This window comes from Procambarus clarkii, chromosome 14 (genome assembly GCF_040958095.1).
Source record: "Procambarus clarkii isolate CNS0578487 chromosome 14, FALCON_Pclarkii_2.0, whole genome shotgun sequence".
In the NCBI taxonomy this organism is placed as follows: Eukaryota; Metazoa; Arthropoda; class Malacostraca; order Decapoda; family Cambaridae; genus Procambarus; species Procambarus clarkii.
In genome coordinates, this window is record NC_091163.1 from 12,526,958 (window position 1) to 12,547,114 (window position 20,157).

The 20,157-nt window shown below is 48.2% G+C and overlaps 1 protein-coding gene across 1 annotated transcript in view; it reads left to right on the forward strand.

Moving 5' to 3' along the window:
- The first annotated feature begins 1,821 nt into the window (after positions 1-1,821).
- LOC123771715 (uncharacterized) overlaps positions 1,822-20,157 on the forward strand; it is a 220,804-nt gene continuing 202,468 nt past the window's right edge. The window contains 1 exon segment of the mRNA XM_069324676.1: positions 1,822-2,651. Coding sequence (XP_069180777.1) covers positions 2,124-2,651 — 528 coding nt within the window. The 5' untranslated portion in view covers positions 1,822-2,123.

Sequence of the window (20,157 nt, forward strand, 5' to 3'; positions counted from 1 at the left end):
GAGTGGAGCTTCAGTTGTTTGGTCCTGCCTCTCAACTGTCAATCAACTGGTGTACAGGTTCCTGATGGTCTTATAAACAAGTGACAGGATGAACAACCCAGCGGGTTTTCTTCCTATTGGGGAGTGTTGTACATTCTGCTATGGCGGTATGTTCACTCACAAGATGAGTGGCGCTGCCCAATAAACTCGCCCCTCGGGGCAAAATTAAAAAAAATTAATCACTTTCTAATGCATTCCAGAAATGCAAGTAATGTATGTATGTGTGTAATTATCTAAGTTTAGTTACACGATGAGAGCTAATCTCATGGTTTCCCATCATCCCAGTACTCTTTGTTGTATAACACTTTGAAACTGCTTGTTACTGTACTCATCTAGTTGTGCTTGTGGGGGGGGGGGGGAGCTTTGGCTCTTTGGTCCTGCCTCTCAACTGTCAATCAACTGGTGTAGAGATTCTGGAGCCTATTGGGGTCTTTTATCAAATTTACATTTGAAACTGTGTATGGAGTCTGCTACCACCACATCACTGCCTAGTGCACTGTGTGTGCATGCATGAATTATTACTCTCAATAAATTTAGACTTTTATATGTAAAGTATTTTAAATGTCCTAATACATATAAAATGGTGTCCAAATGGTCTTTAAATGAAAAATTCTCCCAAAACAACCATTATATTGTGGTATATTAATTTGAAGCAATATAAAATGTGTTTATGTCAACCCAGAAATAATAATAATAATACACAGTGAGTAATCGCAATAACGTGATGCATCAATGAGGAAATCCATAGGAGCTGTGATGAGGATTTGAACCTATGCGATGGTGTTCCCACACACATGCCTTAGACCATGTCATGGCCTAGTTGACTAGAGCTGTGCGTGGAAACACCCACCGAATAGGTTCGAACTCTCATTACGGCTCCTATGGATTTTATCAATAATAATAATAATAATTTATTCACAAGAGGGTACAATGGGTTGGTGAGATTACATAAGATTGGTATTTGTGCATTCTTGCAAAGCCACTAACAGAACAAAGATGAAAATATATTTAAATGGAACATTCTCTGAAACTAGCTATTATAATTATAAGGTGTGAAGGAGAGATGAAATTGTTAAGTGTAATAATCTCCGTTGAGGTCTTATAAAGACCTTTTGTACCCTCTGTAATTCTTTTTTGCTCTACCGTTCACAGGATGAGTATGGGGTGCACAATAAACTAGCTGCCGCCGACGGCAACAATCAAATCAAAATAATAATTCATATTTATTTATTTATTTACTTACTTATTTATTTATTCATTTGGTTGATGAGAGTACTCATCTAAACATGGTGTGTTTACATTCTTGTAAAGCCACTAATATACACAGCGCTCTAGTATTAGTACGCTAATATAATATATTCTGTACTCAGTAACCACGCACCAACACTTTATTAAACTGAACTAAATAAAGAGGCACAAATAAGGTGAGAGGGCAGCATGACACCAGACATTCATTATCATGGCTTAAGGAATTTCCTCGCCACAAGAGGCACTACATTAGAGCGTGTATCGTTCGTCCGCCAGCCTATGGAAAACAATAAACGGATGTAAACAAACGTTTGTGGCTTCAGTCTTTATAAGGCATTACATTGCCATTAATTACTTCATATTAGGCAATAGCCTACTTAGAAAGCTGCTTATGTAGAATCATGCAAACTATCACAATGTAGCTCTGACTATTTCTCCATTCATAATAAAGCTGAAAGAGCAGCGGCGATCTATTTGCATATTTGGTGTATTACAGTACGACGACATTACGCGCGGCAAGCGGCAGATTCAATCGGTATCACCATGGCAACAATCAGTCGCGTCAGGTGGGTTGGTGCGCGAGGAGCAGCAGTAAGAGGTCTTCGCCTTCGCCAGTTGTCTTAGACCAGTGTGGCAGCTCCAGGCACCTGTGGCTGGTGCAGAAACATGATCTGGGACAGGCCCAACGCCGCCGCAGGAACGGGCTGACGAGGACCTACCTGTCTATTTCCGAGTCGCCCAGCCCGGGGCGGGTATTTTTAGCCATGGGCAGTAGTGGGCATGAAGAAGCAGCTCGGGGGGTATTTTGGGCATGGGTAGAGGGAGCCACTGGCAACATGGCGTTAGCTTTCGAGGGTTTAGTTGAGCAAGTGCGATCGTGGGTGGCACTTGGCCTGAGTGGCCTGGGCCTCTCCTCCGTCATGGACACCCTCAACACCCTACTGGTGGGATGGATGGTATTCGTGGCGTTGATCTTAATTATCGGCACGTTCTTTTACTTCAAGTTCATACACCACTTCGAGAGTAGTGACTCGGGGAGGTCGCAGGACTCCCAGCCCAGAGGCGAGTCCCAGGACAAGAAGAATGTGACGGAGGCGTCGTCGAAGAGGTCAGCCGGAGGAGGGTCAGGGAGGTCACGCCCTGCTGCAGCCCCTCCGGCGGAGCCTGCCAGGAAGCCCACCATCGTGCCTGATGGGGTGGCAGAGCCTGTGTCGTCTCCTGTGGCCACGGGAGCTGACCCAGACGCCGCCAGGTGGACCAACAACATCTTCACCTGGCTCTACAACAGCGTCGACGGCGGCCCGGCCATCAAGAAGACCTGGCTACACACCATCAACGAGAACACTGTCAAGACGGCCTTAGAGGTGAGCAGCCGCCTCCTTCATGTTCTCCTTACTGTAGATCTTGTTCCTCAACACCTGATACCTTCTCCCACCACCTGCCACCCTCTCCCACCACCTGCCACCCTCTCCCACCACCTGCCACCCTCTCCCACCACCTGCCACCCTCTTCCACCACCTGCCACCCTCTTCCACCACCTGCCACCCTCTTCCACCACCTGCCACCCTCTTCCACCACCTGCCACCCTCTTCCACCACCTGCCACCCTCTTCCACCACCTGCCACCCTCTTCCACCACCTGCCACCCTCTTCCACCACCTGCCACCCTCTCCCACCACCTGCCACCCTCTCCCACCACCTGCCACCTCTCCCACCACCTGCCACCTTCTCCCACCACCTGCCACCCTCTCCCACCACCTGCCACCCTCTCCCACCACCTGCCACCCTCTCCCACCACCTGCCACCCTCTCCCACCACCTGCCACCCTCTCCCACCACCTGCCACCCTCTCCCACCACCTGCCACCCTCTCCCACCACCTGCCACCCTCTCCCACCACCTGCCATCCTCTTCCACCACCTGCCACCCTCTCCCACCACCTGCCACCCTTTTGCCACCCTCTCCCACCACCTGTCACACTCTTCCAACACCTGCCACACTCTCCCACCACCTGCCACACTCTCCCACCACCTGCCACACTCTTCCAACACCTGCCACCCTCTGCCACCGCCCAACACCTGCCACCCTCTGCCACCGCCCAACACCTGCCACCCTCTGCCACCGCCCAACACCTGCCACCCTCTTCCACCACCTGCCACCCTCTTCCACCACCTGCCACCTTCTCCCAACACCTGCCACCTTCTCCCAACACCTGCCACACTCTTCCAACACCTGCCACACTCTTCCAACACCTGCCACACTCTTCCAACACCTGCCACACTCTTCCAACACCTGCCACACTCTTCCAACACCTGCCACACTCTTCCAACACCTGCCACACTCTTCCAACACCTGCCACACTCTTCCAACACCTGCCACACTCTTCCAACACCTGCCACACTCTTCCAACACCTGCCACACTCTTCCAACACCTGCCCCACACTCCCACCACCCAACACCTGCCACCCCTCTCCCACCGCCCAACACCTGCCACCCCTCTCCCACCGCCCAACACCTGCCACCCCTCTCCCACCGCCCAACACCTGCCACCCCTCTCCCACCGCCCAACACCTGCCACCCCTCTCCCACCGCCCAACACCTGCCACCCCTCTCCCACCACCCAACACCTGCCACCCCTCTCCCACCACCCAACACCTGCCACCCCTCTCCCACCACCCAACACCTGCCACCCCTCTCCCACCACCCAACACCTGCCACCCCTCTCCCACCACCCAACACCTGCCACCCCTCTCCCACCACCCAACACCTGCCACCCCTCTCCCACCACCCCTCTCCCACCACCCCTCTCCCACCACCCAACACCTGCCACCCCTCTCCCACCACCCAACACCTGCCACCCCTCTCCCACCACCCAACACCTGCCCAACCACCTTGGCTGGACGGTCTCGGTTCGTGCAGGTCGGCGTTCAATCCCCGACCGTCCAAGTGGTTGGCCACCATTCCCCCCCCCCCACAGTCCCATCCCAAATCCTTATCCTGACCCCTTCCAAGTGCTATATAGTCGTAATGGCTTGGTGCTTCCCCCTGATAATTTCCCACCTCCCTCTCACCCCCCTAAAGTTAACCCACTCCATGTGTTAAATTATTTTCAACCCGATTATTTTTGTTATTTTCAACCCGACACTGGTGTGTTATATAGGGCCCTATATATATATATATATATATATATATATATATATATATATATATATATATATATATATATATATATATATATATATCGTTTTATAATCACGTCCCTAAGGCGAAACCAAAAATTATTAACTCATTGGTGGTAGCTTATGCGAGTGGACTTGAAAAATTGCCTCTGGTTTTTAAGAAACTTAATATAAATTTGGTGTTCACTAATAATACGATCAAATCCAATTTAATAAAAAACTCCCCTGATACAGCAGGTTGTGTGTATTCGATTCCCTGCAATGATTGTGATTCTGTGTACCTTGGACAAACAGGAAAGTCCTTACAATTGCGGTTGTCACAACATGCTTATAGTATTAGAACTGCCCAAACGTCTAATGCATTGTATCTACATACGAGTTTATGCGATCACAATATTAACTGGAATGGGGCAAAAAGCATTACCAATTGTGGGGATTTCGTGGAACGGAATTTGATTGAGTCTGCTCTAATCAGTCAGTGTCCAAATCTTCTTAATGTTAGTACTGGAATGTACAAACTTGATCCATTTTTAAGTTATAATATTGCACAACAATTTAAGAAACAACTCTGATAGAGAGGCTTACAATGTCTCATTATAATTGTATATTCATATATTGCGTGTTCATGAGGCTTTTCTTTATTCTTTCATCCTTATTCTCTGACCGCTTAATCCTCTTTGACCATTCTAAGCTAAGCCATACCTGTTTTTGGTTAATTACACCTGACCAACCCTAGGGATGGGTTGGTCAGGTGTCGGCCTATATATCCTCCCCCTTCTCCCTTCTCCTTAGTCAGTCTGGTGTTGACAAAGGCTTTAACAAAGCCGAAACGTTCACCTCATTTCATATTTCTCTGTGGATTTTCCGCATATATATATATATATATATATATATATATATATATATATATATATATATATATATATATATATATATATATATATATATATATATATATATTATCGTACCTAGTAGCCAGAACGCACTTCTCAGCCTACTATGCAAGGCCCGATTTGCCTAATAAGCCAAGTTTTCCTGAATTAATATATTTTCTTTAACTTTTTTCTTATGAAATGATAAAGCTACCCATTTCATTATGTATGAGGTCAATTTTTTTTATTGGAGTTAAAATTAACGTAGATATATGACCGAACCTAACCAACCCTACCTAACCTAACCTATCTCTATAGGTTAGGTTCGGTTAGGTAGCCGAAAAAGGTAGGTTAGGTAGTCGAAAAAACATTAATTCATGAAAACTTGGCTTATTAAGCAAATCGGGCCCTGCATAGTAGGCTGAGAAGTGCGTTCTGGCTACTAGGTACGACATATATATATATATATATATATATATATATATATATATATATATATATATATATATATATATATATATATATATATATATATATATAATGTCGTACCTAGTAGCCAGAACGCACTTCTCAGCATTATATATATATATATATATATATATATATATATATATATATATATATATATATATATATATATATATATATATATATATATATAATGTCGTACCTAGTAGCCAGAACGCACTTCTCAGCCTACTATGCAGGGCCCGATTTGCTTAATAAGCCAAGTTTTCATGAATTAATGTTTTTTCGACTACCTAACCTACCTTTTTCGGCTACCTAACCGAACCTAACCTATAGAGATAGGTTAGGTTAGGTAGGGTTGGTTAGGTTCGGTCATATATCTACGTTAATTTTAACTCCAATAAAAAAAATTGACCTCATACATAATGAAATGGGTAGCTTTATCATTTCATAAGAAAAAAGTTAGAGAAAATATATTAATTCAGGAAAACTTGGCTTATTAGGCAAATCGGGCCTTGCATAGTAGGCTGAGAAGTGCGTTCTGGCTACTAGGTACGACATATATATATATATATATATATATATATATATATATATATATATATATATATATATATATATATATATATATATATATATATACAACTTTAGAACACTTTCCCACCAGGAGACTCGAACCCTAGCCAGCACAGAAGCCTTCCAGCAACTAGCATAACAGGTACGCCTTAACCCTCTCCACCACCTGCTCAGACCCTAAAAGAGATGGTAATTTCGGAGTATTTAAATACCCCAAAGATCAACACCTCCCAAGAGCACCAGAGCAAGTGAGGGGTCATTTATACGTTAATTTCATCAAGTCCCTGTTAATATGGGAAGACACAGTGTCTCTGCTTAAGGCACAACTCTCCTAAACACGAGAGTTAAGTATACAACTTTAGAACACTTTCCCACCAGGAGACTCGAACCCTAGCCAGCACAGAAGCCTTCCAGCAACTGGCATAACAGGTACGCCTTAACCCTCTCCACCACCTGCTCAGACCCTAAAAGAGATGGTAATTTCGGAGTATTTAAATACCCCAAAGATGAAATTGGACTTGGACTTGATGAAACTTGGGACTTGATGAAATTAACGTATAAATGACCCCTCACTTGCTCTGGTGCTCTTGGGAGGTGTTGATCTTTGGGGTATTTAAATACTCCGAAATTACCATCTCTTTTAGGGTCTGAGCAGGTGGTGGAGAGGGTTAAGGCGTACCTGTTATGCCAGTTGCTGGAAGGCTTCTGTGCTGGCTAGGGTTCGAGTCTCCTGGTGGGAAAGTGTTCTAAAGTTGTATACTTAACTCTCGTGTTTAGGAGAGTTGTGCCATATATATATATATATATATATATATATATATATATATATATATATATATATATATATATATATATATATATATATATATATATTTATTCAGCAGCCATGTTTATGCTAACTCTGGTCCGGTTGGTGGTGTTGCATCTAGTTGCTCCAGGTGTTATATAGTACTTAACTATGTCATCCAGTGTTTCCTCTAGTCTCTCATCTCGCGAGTATGGTCTCCCACCACGCTGGTTCCTCTGTAAAGACTTCACATCGTGTTGTTTTCCATGCTTTTTTTTTTCTACTTTGCTGGGCTGCATTGCATGCTTCAAGCGAGGGTTTGGTTGCTTGCTTGTTCTCCTGCACCGCCTTCATGAGTGGGATTAACAGCTCTGTACATGAGCACATTTTTGAGCAATGCGGAACATAATCTCATTTGCTGGCTTCCCTTTCAGTTCTTATCCACCTTTTGGCAATCACTTGGGCTGGACGGTAGAGCGGCGGTCTCGCGTCATGCAGGTCGGGGTTCAATCCCCCGACTGTCCAATTGGTTGGGCACCATTCCTTTCCACCGTCCCATCCCAAATCCTTGTCCTGGCCCCTTCCCAGTGTTATATAGTCGTAATGGCTTGGCGCTTTCTCCTGATAGTTCCCTTATCCACGTTTGGACTTCACTCGGAAAGTCCCTCACCTTACGGTAGTCACCTGAGGCCAGATTCACGAAGCAGTTACGCAAGCACGTACGAACCTGTTCATTTTGTCTTAATCTTTGGCGGCTTTGTTTACAAGTATTTAACAGTTAATGAGCTCCGAAGCACCAGGAGGCTGTTTATATCAATAACAACAGTTGATTGGCAAGTTTTCATGCTTGTAAACTGTTTAATAAATGTAACCAAAGCCGTCAAAGATTGAGGAAAGATGTACACGTTCGTAATTACTGGCGTAACTGGTTCGTGAATCTGGCCCTCTGGTCTCTAATTCATCATCATCATCTTCATCATCATCATCATGTCCCACGGTCTAACCCACTCCTTTAACTGCACAGTGTACTCGAGGGCGACATCTGCCTCATTTTGGGTCAACTAGTGTCTAGTGTTGGTGGTGGGTCGTGTCCTCCTTACTCCTCTTGGTTCTGTTATGTGATGATTAAAGACGTATTTGTCCGCTGTGTTTACCAGTTGTGCTGGGAATGGAGACGAGGTGGGCGTGGCGGGGGGAGGGGGGGGGGTTGACGAGGTGGGCGTGGCGGGGGGGGGGAGGGGTTGACGAGGTGGGCGTGGCGGGGGGAGGGGGGGGGTGACGAGGTGGGCGTGGCGGGGAATACATGTGAGGAGGTATGAGAATAACTGCGATAGGAGCCCGGCAAGATGGCCGTCTTAGTGACAACAAACAGTGTCCCTGGTGGGTGCCCCACACCCTCATGCTGCTGGTGGATGATGGATTGGTCCCCAAGTGGCTGGTGGTGGTGGTGGATGATGGATTGGTCCCCAAGTGGCTGGTGGTGGTGGTGGATGATGGATTGGTCCCCAAGTGGCACGTGAATTATGGATTTGGATCAAAGATGATGGGGGGAGGGGGGGTTGTCAAGAGCTGTGGAGGAAAAGGTGTACAAGGAGCCGGTCGGCCGAGCGGACAGCACGCTGGGCTTGTGATCATGTGGTCCCGGGTTCGGTCCCAGGCGCCGGCAAGAAACAATAGGGAGAGTTTCTTTCACCCTATACCCCTGTTACCTAGCAGTAAAATAGGTACCTGGGTGTTAGTCAGCTGTCACGGGCTGCTTCCTGGGGGTGGAGGCCTGGTCGAGGACCGGGCCGCTGGGACACTAAAAGCCCCGAAATCATCTCAAGATAACCAAGATAACCAGGTATTTTCTGATGATTTGTTGAAGCTCTTGGAAAATATCATTCCGGTAGCATGTATATGAATGGTGATACCTGGTTGATACCTGGTGTACACAGGTGACCTTTCTCTGAGGCTTGTAGCTTCAGGGTCAATTATGATGTGTAATTAGAGGCCAGTAGTTTAGCCCTTGTATCTAGACGAGCCAGGGGCCAGATTCAGGAAGCAGTTACGCAAATACTTACGAACGTGTACATCTTTCCTCAATCTTTGACGGCTTTGGTTACATTTATTAAACAGTTTACAAGCATGAAAACTTCCCAATCAGCTGTTGTTATTGTTATAAACAGCCTCCTGGTGCTTCGGAGCTCATTAACTGTTTAATAATTGTAAACAAAGCCGCCAAAAATTGAGAAAAGATGTACAGGTTCGTAAGTGCTTGCGTACCCGCTTCGTGAATCTGGAGTCAGGTCAATTGTCCACCGACCTGGTTGATCTATCCGGTGGAGGCTAGCACTAAAACAACTATTTTGTCCAAATGGACAAGAGTGCCCCAGTTTGTGATTGCTTTAAAGGCCACCTAATTAAGACCAGAAAATTAGCTCGACCGAGTCTCAATAGTTCCATTATAAGGGGTTGCCAATAGCGACAAAAAGCATTGTAAATAATTGGTCAATTGTTGTTCCTCTGTCATGTTTAGGCACTTGTAAGACCGCGCAGACCAGGACTACGGAGAGATTGAGATTAATTCAGAGTAGGACATAACCCTGCCTAGCCTAGGCCTGGTCAGAGACCGGGCCGCGGGGACGTTGATACCCGGATCCAGAAACAGATTGGTAGCTTTGATGAAGGAGTGATCATCTGTATATTGGGGGACTGGCAATTCGTAGGATTGGCCTTTTGAGACAGGTCTCTATTACAGGCCCAGCTGTGAAGCTGGTCCCGTGACAGGCCAGCTGTGAAGCTGGTCCCGTGACAGGCCAGCTGTGAAGCTGGTCCCGTGACAGGCCAGCTGTGAAGCTGGTCCTGTGACAGGCCAGCTGTGAAGCTGGTCCCGTGACAGGCCAGCTGTGAAGCTGGTCCCGTGACAGGCCCAGCTGTGAAGCTGGTCCTGTGACAGGCCAGCTGTGAAGCTGGTCCCGTGACATGCCAGCTGTGAAGCTGGTCCTGTGACATGCCAGCTGTGAAGCTGGTCCCGTGACATGCCAGCTGTGAAGCTGGTCCTGTGACATGCCAGCTGTGAAGCTGGTCCTGTGACAGGCCAGCTGTGAAGCTGGTCCTGTGACATGCCAGCTGTGAAGCTGGTCCCGTGACAGGCCAGCAGTGAAGCTGGTCCTGTGACATGCCAGCTGTGAAGCTGGTCCTGTGACAGGCCAGCTGTGAAGCTGGTCCCGTGACAGGCCAGCTGTGAAGCTGGTCCTGTGACATGCCAGCTGTGAAGCTGGTCCTGTGACAGGCCAGCTGTGAAGCTGGTCCTGTGACATGCCAGCTGTGAAGCTGGTCCTGTGACATGCCAGCTGTGAAGCTGGTCCCGTGACATGCCAGCTGTGAAGCTGGTCCTGTGACATGCCAGCTGTGAAGCTGGTCCTGTGACAGGCCAGCTGTGAAGCTGGTCCTGTGACATGCCAGCTGTGAAGCTGGTCCTGTGACAGGCCAGCTGTGAAGCTGGTCCCGTGACATGCCAGATGTGAAGCTGGTCCTGTGACAGGCCAGCTGTGAAGCTGGTCCCGTGACATGCCAGATGTGAAGCTGGTCCTGTGACATGCCAGCTGTGAAGCTGGTCCTGTGACAGGCCAGCTGTGAAGCTGGTCCTGTGACATGCCAGCTGTGAAGCTGGTCCCGTGACATGCCAGCTGTGAAGCTGGTCCCGTGACATGCCAGCTGTGAAGCTGGTCCCGTGACATGCCAGCTGTGAAGCTGGTCCCGTGACATGCCAGCTGTGAAGCTGGTCCTGTGACAGGGCCAGCTGTGAAGCTGGTCCTGTGACAGGGCCAGCTGTGAAGCTGGTCCTGTGACATGCCAGCTGTGAAGCTGGTCCCGTGACATGCCAGCTGTGAAGCTGGTCCCGTGACAGGGCCAGCTGTGAAGCTGGTCCTGTGACATGCCAGCTGTGAAGCTGGTCCTGTGACAGGCCCAGCTGTGAAGCTGGTCCTGTGACAGGCCCAGCTGTGAAGCTGGTCCTGTGACAGGCCCAGCTGTGAAGCTGGTCCTGTGACAGGCCCAGCTGTGAAGCTGGGCCTGTGACAGGCCCAGCTGTGAAGCTGGTCCTGTGACAGGCCCAGCTGTGAAGCTGATTTTTCAGCTGATTCCTGTGAAGGAATATTTAATTGTTTTTTAGAATAATTTCTTTATACTATAAAATGAATAGTGCCAAATTCTACTATAATTACTTAGCACGTCAATGTTTGTACTATGGTGTACATAGTTACAACAACTACTAACTAAACAGGAGGATGAGTTGCTCATTCTATATAATAATGGCCTTGTTGGCCTTTGCCAGTTCCACGTGATAATTTTATACGATGTGATCTGATACTCTTCCAGTGACGCCAGGCTAATTCTTTTTAAGTTTTAGTTAAAAACTTATTTTTTTAACATTAAGTTCTGATAAATTTTGCTGATAACTGGTCTTGATATCACAGTAAAACATCTAAAGTATTGGGACCGATTAAAATGCTTAAATCTGTATTCTCTAGAGCGCAGGTGGGAGAGATGCATAATAATTTACACGTGGAAAATAATAGAGGGGCTGGTCCCAAACCTGCACACAGAAATAACATCACATGAGACCAGGAGGCATGGCAGGATGTGCAGAATACCCCCGTTGAAGAGCAGAGGTGCAACAGGTACTCTGAGAGAGAACTATCAACATCAGAGGACCGAGACTGTTCAACACGCTTCCACTACACATAAGGGGCATAACTGGCCGACCCCTCACAGTGTTCAAGAGAGAACACGATAAACACCTCTCAGGGATACCTGATCAACCAGGCTGTGATTCATACATCAGGCTGCGAGCAGTCGCGTCCAACAGCCTGGTTGACTAGTCCATCACCCAGGAGGCCTGACCAGAGACCGGGCCGCGGGGACGTTGATCCCCGGAATTAACGCAATGTAGGACATGTGTGACATATCAATACCTGAATTGGTGACATTGGTTAGATGTAGGCCTCAGGCTATAGGTTCGTTGCCTGCACCTAGCCTCATTGCTTTACACTGGCTTGAACTTAAGTCTAGTAGCCACTTTTTAGATTATTCTTTCAGTTTGTCCAGACCATCGTGTAGTTTCTTGCCGTCATCCACTGTACACGTGTGGGCTTGAACATGTTTGCGTCATTAGTAAACACAGAGAGGATGGGAAGCTCTTTGCCTGCTAACAGGGGTCAGCAGTCGTCTGTTCCTTTACTCGCGTAAAAACAAAAAATAATACGCTTGTGTATGGACGTATGACGTGCGTATGGAGAGGGGATGGGGAAGGGGATATGGACTTACATTTGGCACTGCAGACATATAGGCAACTAAAATTTTTTGGGGGGAGGAGCATTTCCGAATATTAATAATATTGTTTATATAACCTACTAATTTACCTACTTAAAATTATCTGTTAGATTAAGGACCTGCCCGAAACGCTGAGCGTACTAGTGGCTTTACAAGATTGTAAATACTATGCTATGTATCCTCACAAACCCAATGTACCTTCTTGTATATAAGTAAATAAATAAAATAAATAAATAAATAACAAGATATTACCTGGCATTAGTGACAGGGAATACCTTCCTTGATCGGCTCCTGACAGCTATACAAGGGCAGATATTGATCGGGAACCTGTCTTAAGAAAAAACAACATAAAGTACCTTTGAGGTTACCTTGGATGGTTTCGGGGTTTAGCGTCCCCATGGCCCGGTCCTATCCCCTGTGTATATGTGTGTGTGTGTCAGGGGAAAGGGGTTGCCAAGCCTCGGAGCCGCCCCTGCCCTCCATTTCCCCTACATTATCAATCCAGATGGTTTCGTCAATATTCCTTACCAGCCGCAGCGCCCTCCACCACCACCACTTACAGTTGCCACACCTCGCCCTCCCTGAACCAGCCCTGAGGCCGGGCTCAGGGAGTAGGCCCTGCTCACCCTCCTTACCCCTCCCCACTGCCTCGCTTGCCTCACTCGCCCTCTCTTTGCCTCACTCGCCTTCCCCTCGCTCGCCCCTCTAACCGGATCAGACAAGGAAATGAAAGCTATTCAAATTTGCATAGAGCCCCACCTGTTGCGTACCAAGGCCCCCCTGCGTGACACGTGCGATAGCGACGATACAAGCACGATAGCGATGACAGCAGTGCTGATAACGGAGATAAGGAACGGAAACAACGGTGACAATGGAGAACACGAGTGCTTGAGGCCTTATCTCTGATTAGGCCTAACTGAGTCACTCTGGCATCAGCCGATTATCAGGTGGTTTGTGGGAAGTGTCAATATTGGGATGATTTAATGTAAAGTTAGGCTGTGTAGTGTTGTCACCATGGCGGCGAAGATACCCATGTTTGCTTCTGATGACGAATTATTGGACTGACTTGTTACATACTAAACATGTGTGTTTGTCTCTCTTTCAGGTAGGTGCATTGACGGTGTCTTCTGAGACGCCCGCAGACTTTTGAAGGTAGGTTGTCTGTTCAGCGCCCACACCTGCGAGGTGTGGGCGAGGGACCAGGTGAACCAGTACAGGTGCACCAATACAGGTGTACCAATACAGGTGTACCAATTTAGTAATATCAAGGTATAAGAATGAAAACACACAGGTGGCACGTTTCGTTATTCCTGATGCTTCTATTCCGTATCCTCTGCGGATCGTAAGTGGTGTCATGATATAAATGTGGGGGCCTGTCTGGGAGCCTCTGCCGCCGTGTGTGAACTGGAGTGCAGTCATCTTTTGGAATGATATGTTTAATTTGAGGCAGAAAACCTATTTCATTATCCTTCATTGAGCATATCTAGTACTTTAATGAGCATATATTGTACTTGTCTATGCTCAGCGGGTGATGTGATTTAAATTGAGCTGATATCAATTTATTCAGAGCCCTCTTATCTTGGAGAGGTATAGGGAACTGTATCGCTTTGAGGGACTGTACCTGTGTGTGTGACATTAAGTGCGCTACATTACATCTTATATGGTCAAGACATGGCCAAAACTCCACCGCCTTATTTGTCACCTGAGAGCCCATAAAGCAATGGACTGTTTTTCTCTGTACTGTTCCCATGGCATCTTAGGCCATGTAAGAGCTTAATGGATATAGACAAAAGCATCCTGTCGAATTTAATGGCACCCAATTGTCTTAGCACTCATGTCATCCCCCCCCCCTACTGTCGGGAATGTCATACTTAATAGTTTTGACAGTAATACTGGAGTCTCTATTAGACCCCAGCTGGACCCCAGAGGACCCCAGCTGGACCCCAGAGGACCCCAGCTGGACCCCAGAGGACCCCCAGCTGGACCCCCAGCTGGACCCCAGAGGACCCCCAGCTGGACCCCAGAGGACCCCAGCTGGACCCCAAGTCCCCAAGTCAACAGTTACATCCCCCTTTTCCCTTGTATTAAGACCAAACTGTGCACGACAGCCAAGCACAGATCACTTGCCCTATGCCTGTATAAAGAACAAAATGTATACTGTATTTGCTTGCAAGAAATCAGTTATCTAACCTAACTATGCATTTTTACAATAATAAATATCAAATTTCAAGCTTTCTTCATAAAATCCTGAATTCAAAATCAAAACAATGTTTAGTCGTTACAATCGATAAGTTTCGTCGAAGTTATACAATTGTGAACCCCAAAAATCCTAACTGACCCACTCACAGATCCCGCCAAACACACACCGAAACTACGACGTTGGTACAACGTTCGACCAAGTTTTAACACCTAACCAGTTATAACAACCAATATAGCAAGTTGTATCAACGTTCTAATATGTCATAAACACGTTAAGCCAAGATGTAGCAACTTTATTACAAGTTGTAACAAGCGGAAGTCCACCAAGTCTTCCTTGGGAGTCTGAAAAAGAATTCAAGGTACTCGACCTAAACGTAAACATGACATGACTAATAAGAAACCAATTCCTAATCCCCCTAACAGCAAATACAAATTTCAAAGACAAAATTTTAGTCAATATTTTCTCCAACCCAAGAGTTGAGTGGGTTTCTCATCCAAGAGTATGCAACGGTTGGTATTTTCATTCCACCTTATCAAAACACTCCAAATGATATTCTTAACTTATACAAAACTAATATTACGTTTTTAATTTTATATTAACACATTTAGGTACATCCGCAATTGTGCAGCTACCCTAGACTATGTGAAGGGGGAGTACAGTGTGTGTCAAGAACTAGCTACCCTAGACTATATGAAGGGGAGTACAGTGTGTGTCAAGAACTAGCTACCCTAGACTATGTGAAGGGGAGTACAGTGTGTGTCAAGAACTAGCTACCCTAGACTATATGAAGGGGGAGTACAGTGTGTGTCAAGAACTAGCTGCCCTAGACTATATGAAGGGGAGTACAGTGTGTGTCAAGAACTAGCTACCCTAGACTATATGAAGGGGGAGTACAGTGTGTGTCAAGAACTAGCTGCCCTAGACTATGTGAAGGGGAGTACAGTGTGTGTCAAGAACTAGCTACCCTAGACTATATGAAGGGGAGTACAGTGTGTGTCAAGAACTAGCTACCCTAGACTATATGAAGGGGAGTACAGTGTGTGTCAAGAACTAGCTACCCTAGACTATGTGAAGGGGAGTACAGTGTGTGTCAAGAACTAGCTACCCTAGACTATATGAAGGGGGAGTACAGTGTGTGTCAAGAACTAGCTGCCCTAGACTATATGAAGGGGAGTACAGTGTGTGTCAAGAACTAGCTACCCTAGACTATATGAAGGGGGAGTACAGTGTGTGTCAAGAACTAGCTGCCCTAGACTATGTGAAGGGGAGTACAGTGTGTGTCAAGAACTAGCTACCCTAGACTATATGAAGGGGAGTACAGTGTGTGTCAAGAACTAGCTACCCTAGACTATATGAAGGGGAGTACAGTGTGTGTCAAGAACTAGCTGCCCTAGACTATATGAAGGGGAGTACAGTGTGTGTCAAGAACTAGCTACCCTAGACTATATGAAGGGGAGTACAGTGTGTGTCAAGAACTAGCTACCCTAGACTATATGAAGGGGAGTACAGTGTGTGTCAAGAACTAGCTACCCTAGACTATATGAAGGGGGAGTACAGTGTGTGTCAAGAACTAGCTACCCTAGACTATATGAAGGGGAGTACAGTGTGTGTCAAGAACTAGCTGCCCTAGACTATGTGAAGGGGGAGTACAGTGTGTGTCAAGAACTAGCTGCCCTAGACTATATGAAGGGGGAGTACAGTGTGTGTCAAGAACTAGCTGCCCTAGACTATATGAAGGGGAGTACAGTGTGTGTCAAGAACTAGCTACCCTAGACTATATGAAGGGGAGTACAGTGTGTGTCAAGAACTAGCTGCCCTAGACTATATGAAGGGGGAGTACAGTGTGTGTCAAGAACTAGCTGCCCTAGACTATATGAAGGGGAGTACAGTGTGTGTCAAGAACTAGCTACCCTAGACTATATGAAGGGGAGTACAGTGTGTGTCAAGAACTAGCTACGTGACGCTGACAATCTCCGTCACACAGAATTATCAGCTCTACAGAGCCATGTGATGAGTGGTCTGCACTGGCCATCATTGGGTGCACTATGAGGACATCATGAATACGAGAGGTAATAAAGTAATTGCAGAGTTGCAGATACCGTATACCCGCGGGTGGGGTAATGACTGGGCATTCAGTGATGCAGTGTTGCGAAATCATGCCCCAGTTCCTGCTCACAGATCTTAAAACTGTAGCTATTTTCTTTCCACCAAACAATCACTCCTTAATCCTAAAAGAACAACAAAGTTAAGAACAAACTGAAAAAAACTATAGTTATCTTCACATAAGGATGCAACTTTGATGGGATCTGTCCCCATTTATCTCCAGTACAGACTCTCCTCTCTGTATTTAATAAGAGAACTCAAAATTTCTTGAGAAATCTCTTATGTAAAACAAAAAAACTTAGCACTAAGCGACATCATTTACATCGCTGAACTGCCTCGTATAGACTGTAGGCCTTTTTTTATGTAACAATATTTTATAAGCTTTTTCATATACATGTAAACAGTATATATATACATGTACATATACATATTTTCCCATTCCTTAAATCATGGTAAGTCATATTCTGTTAGTTATCCCTGGAATATGACTTACCAATTGCCTTCTTGCCAGATATCCAATTACAAAAAAAAATTACTACTGGGTAAACAGGCGAAGGGTAAAGGGCTGGTGCCCAGTCAATCCTCCCCGGGTCGGTCTCTAACCCACTTTATTCTCATTTTCTTATGTGGTCTATTTTCTCTTCCACGTCCCCTTATGTTTACTGCTTCTTATCTTCCCTCTGTCTACTGTCCCTGCCACTCACCCCCTGGTCTACTGTCCCTGCCACTCACCCCCTGGTCTACTGACCCTGTCACTCACCCCCTGGTCTACTGTCCCTGTCACTCACCCCCTGGTCTACTGTCCCTGTCACTCACCCCCTGGTCTACTGCCACTCACCCCCTGGTCTACTGCCACTCACCCCCTGGTCTACTGCCACTCACCCCCTGGTCTACTGCCACTCACCCCCTGGTCTACTGCCACTCACCCCCTGGTCTACTGTCCCTGTCACTCACCCCCTGGTCTACTGTCCCTGTCACTCACCCCCTGGTCTACTGCCACTCACCCCCTGGTCTACTGCCACTCACCCCCTGGTCTACTGTCCCTGTCCCTCACCCCCTGGTCTACTGTCCCTGTCACTCACCCCCTGGTCTACTGCCACTCACCCCCTGGTCTACTGCCACTCACCCCCTGGTCTACTGCCACTCACCCCCTGGTCTACTGCCACTCACCCCCTGGTCTACTGCCACTCACCCCCTGGTCTACTGTCCCTGTCACTCACCCCCTGGTCTGCTGTCCCTGTCACTCACCCCTTGGTCTACTGTCCCTGTCACTCACCCCCTGGTCTACTGACCCTGTCACTCACCCCCTGGTCTACTGACCCTGTCACTCACCCCCTGGTCTACTGTCTACTGCCACTCACCCCCTGGTCTACTGTCCCTGTCACTCACCCCCTGGTCTACTGTCCCTGTCACTCACCCCCTGGTCTACTGTCCCTGTCACTCACCCCCTGGTCTACTGCCACTCACCCCCTGGTCTACTGCTACTCACCCCCTGGTCTACTGTCCCTGTCACTCACCCTCTGGTCTACTGTCACTCACCCCCTGGTCTACTGCCACTCACCCCCTGGTCTACTGTCCCTGCCACTTACCCCCTGGTCTACTGTCCCTGTCACTCACCCACTGGTCTACTGTCACTCACCCCCTGGTCTACTGTCACTCACCCCCTGGTCTACTGCCACTCACCCCCTGGTCTACTGTCACTCACCCCCTGGTCTACTGTCACCCCCTGGTCTACTGTCACTCACCCCCTGGTCTACTGCCACTCACCCCCTGGTCTACTGTCACTCACCCCCTGGTCTACTGTCACTCACCCCCTGGTCTACTGCCACTCACCCCCTGGTCTACTGCCACTCACCCCCTGGTCTACTGTCACTCACCCCCTGGTCTACTGTCACTCACCCCCTGGTCTACTGCCACTCACCCCCTGGTCTACTGCCACTCACCCCCTGGTCTACTGTCACTCACCCCCTGGTCTACTGCCACTCACCCCCTGGTCTACTGCCACTCACCCCCTGGTCTACTGTCACTCACCCCCTGGTCTACTGTCACTCACCCCCTGGTCTACTGTCACTCACACCCTGGTCTACTGCCACTCACCCCCTGGTCTACTGCCACTCACCCCCTGGTCTACTGTCACTCACCCCCTGGTCTACTGTCACTCACCCCCTGGTCTACTGCCACTCACCCCCTGGTCTACTGCCACTCACCCCCTGGTCTACTGCCACTCACCCCCTGGTCTACTGCCACTCACCCCCTGGTCTACTGCCACTCACCCCCTGGTCTACTGTCACTCACCCCCTGGTCTACTGCCACTCACCCCCTGGTCTACTGCCACTCACCCCCTGGTCTACTGTCCCTGTCACTCACCCTCTGGTCTACTGCCACTCACCCCCTGGTCTACTGCCACTCACCCCCTGGTCTACTGCCACTCACCCCCTGGTCTACTGCCACTCACCCCCTGGTCTACTGTCACTCACCCCCTGGTCTACTGCCACTCACCCCCTGGTCTACTGTCACTCACCCCCTGGTCTACTGCCACTCACCCCCTGGTCTACTGCCACTCACCCCCTGGTCTACTGCCACTCACCCCCTGGTCTACTGTCACTCACCCCCTGGTCTACTGCCACTCACCCCCTGGTCTACTGCCACTCACCCCCTGGTCTACTGCCACTCACCCCCTGGTCTACTGCCACTCACCCCCTGGTCTACTGCCACTCACCCCCTGGTCTACTGCCACTCACCCCCTGGTCTACTGTCACTCACCCCCTGGTCTACTGCCACTCACCCCCTGGTCTACTGTCACTCACCCCCTGGTCTACTGTCACTCACCCCCTGGTCTACTGTCACTCACCCCCTGGTCTACTGTCACTCACCCCCTGGTCTACTGCCACTCACCCCCTGGTCTACTGCCACTCACCCCCTGGTCTACTGCCACTCACCCCCTGGTCTACTGCCACTCACCCCCTGGTCTACTGTACCTTTTTCATTTAAATTGGAGAATGTTGGCTTGGCACCAACCCGGAAGTTCTGAGTCACGAGTAGACACTGCCGGTGTGCTGATTTCCTTGCCCCCCTTCTCCCTCACCATGCCCTGCCTCCTCCTCAATCTTTTCCTTCCCTAACTGACCTGCCCCCACCTTACCTTCATCCCCCCCTCTTCCCCACCTTACCTTCATCCCCCCCTCTTCCCCGCCTATACCTTGCTCCTTCCACCAACATTATCCTGTCCCAGCTTACTTTACCCTCCTCATTACCCTACCCCCCCCCTCTTCCCTCATTACCCCTACCCCACACCCTCCTACCCTCCCCCCCCCCTCACACACACCAAATACAGTATAAGGATGAAGGGAAGGGAAGCCACCACGCGTGACT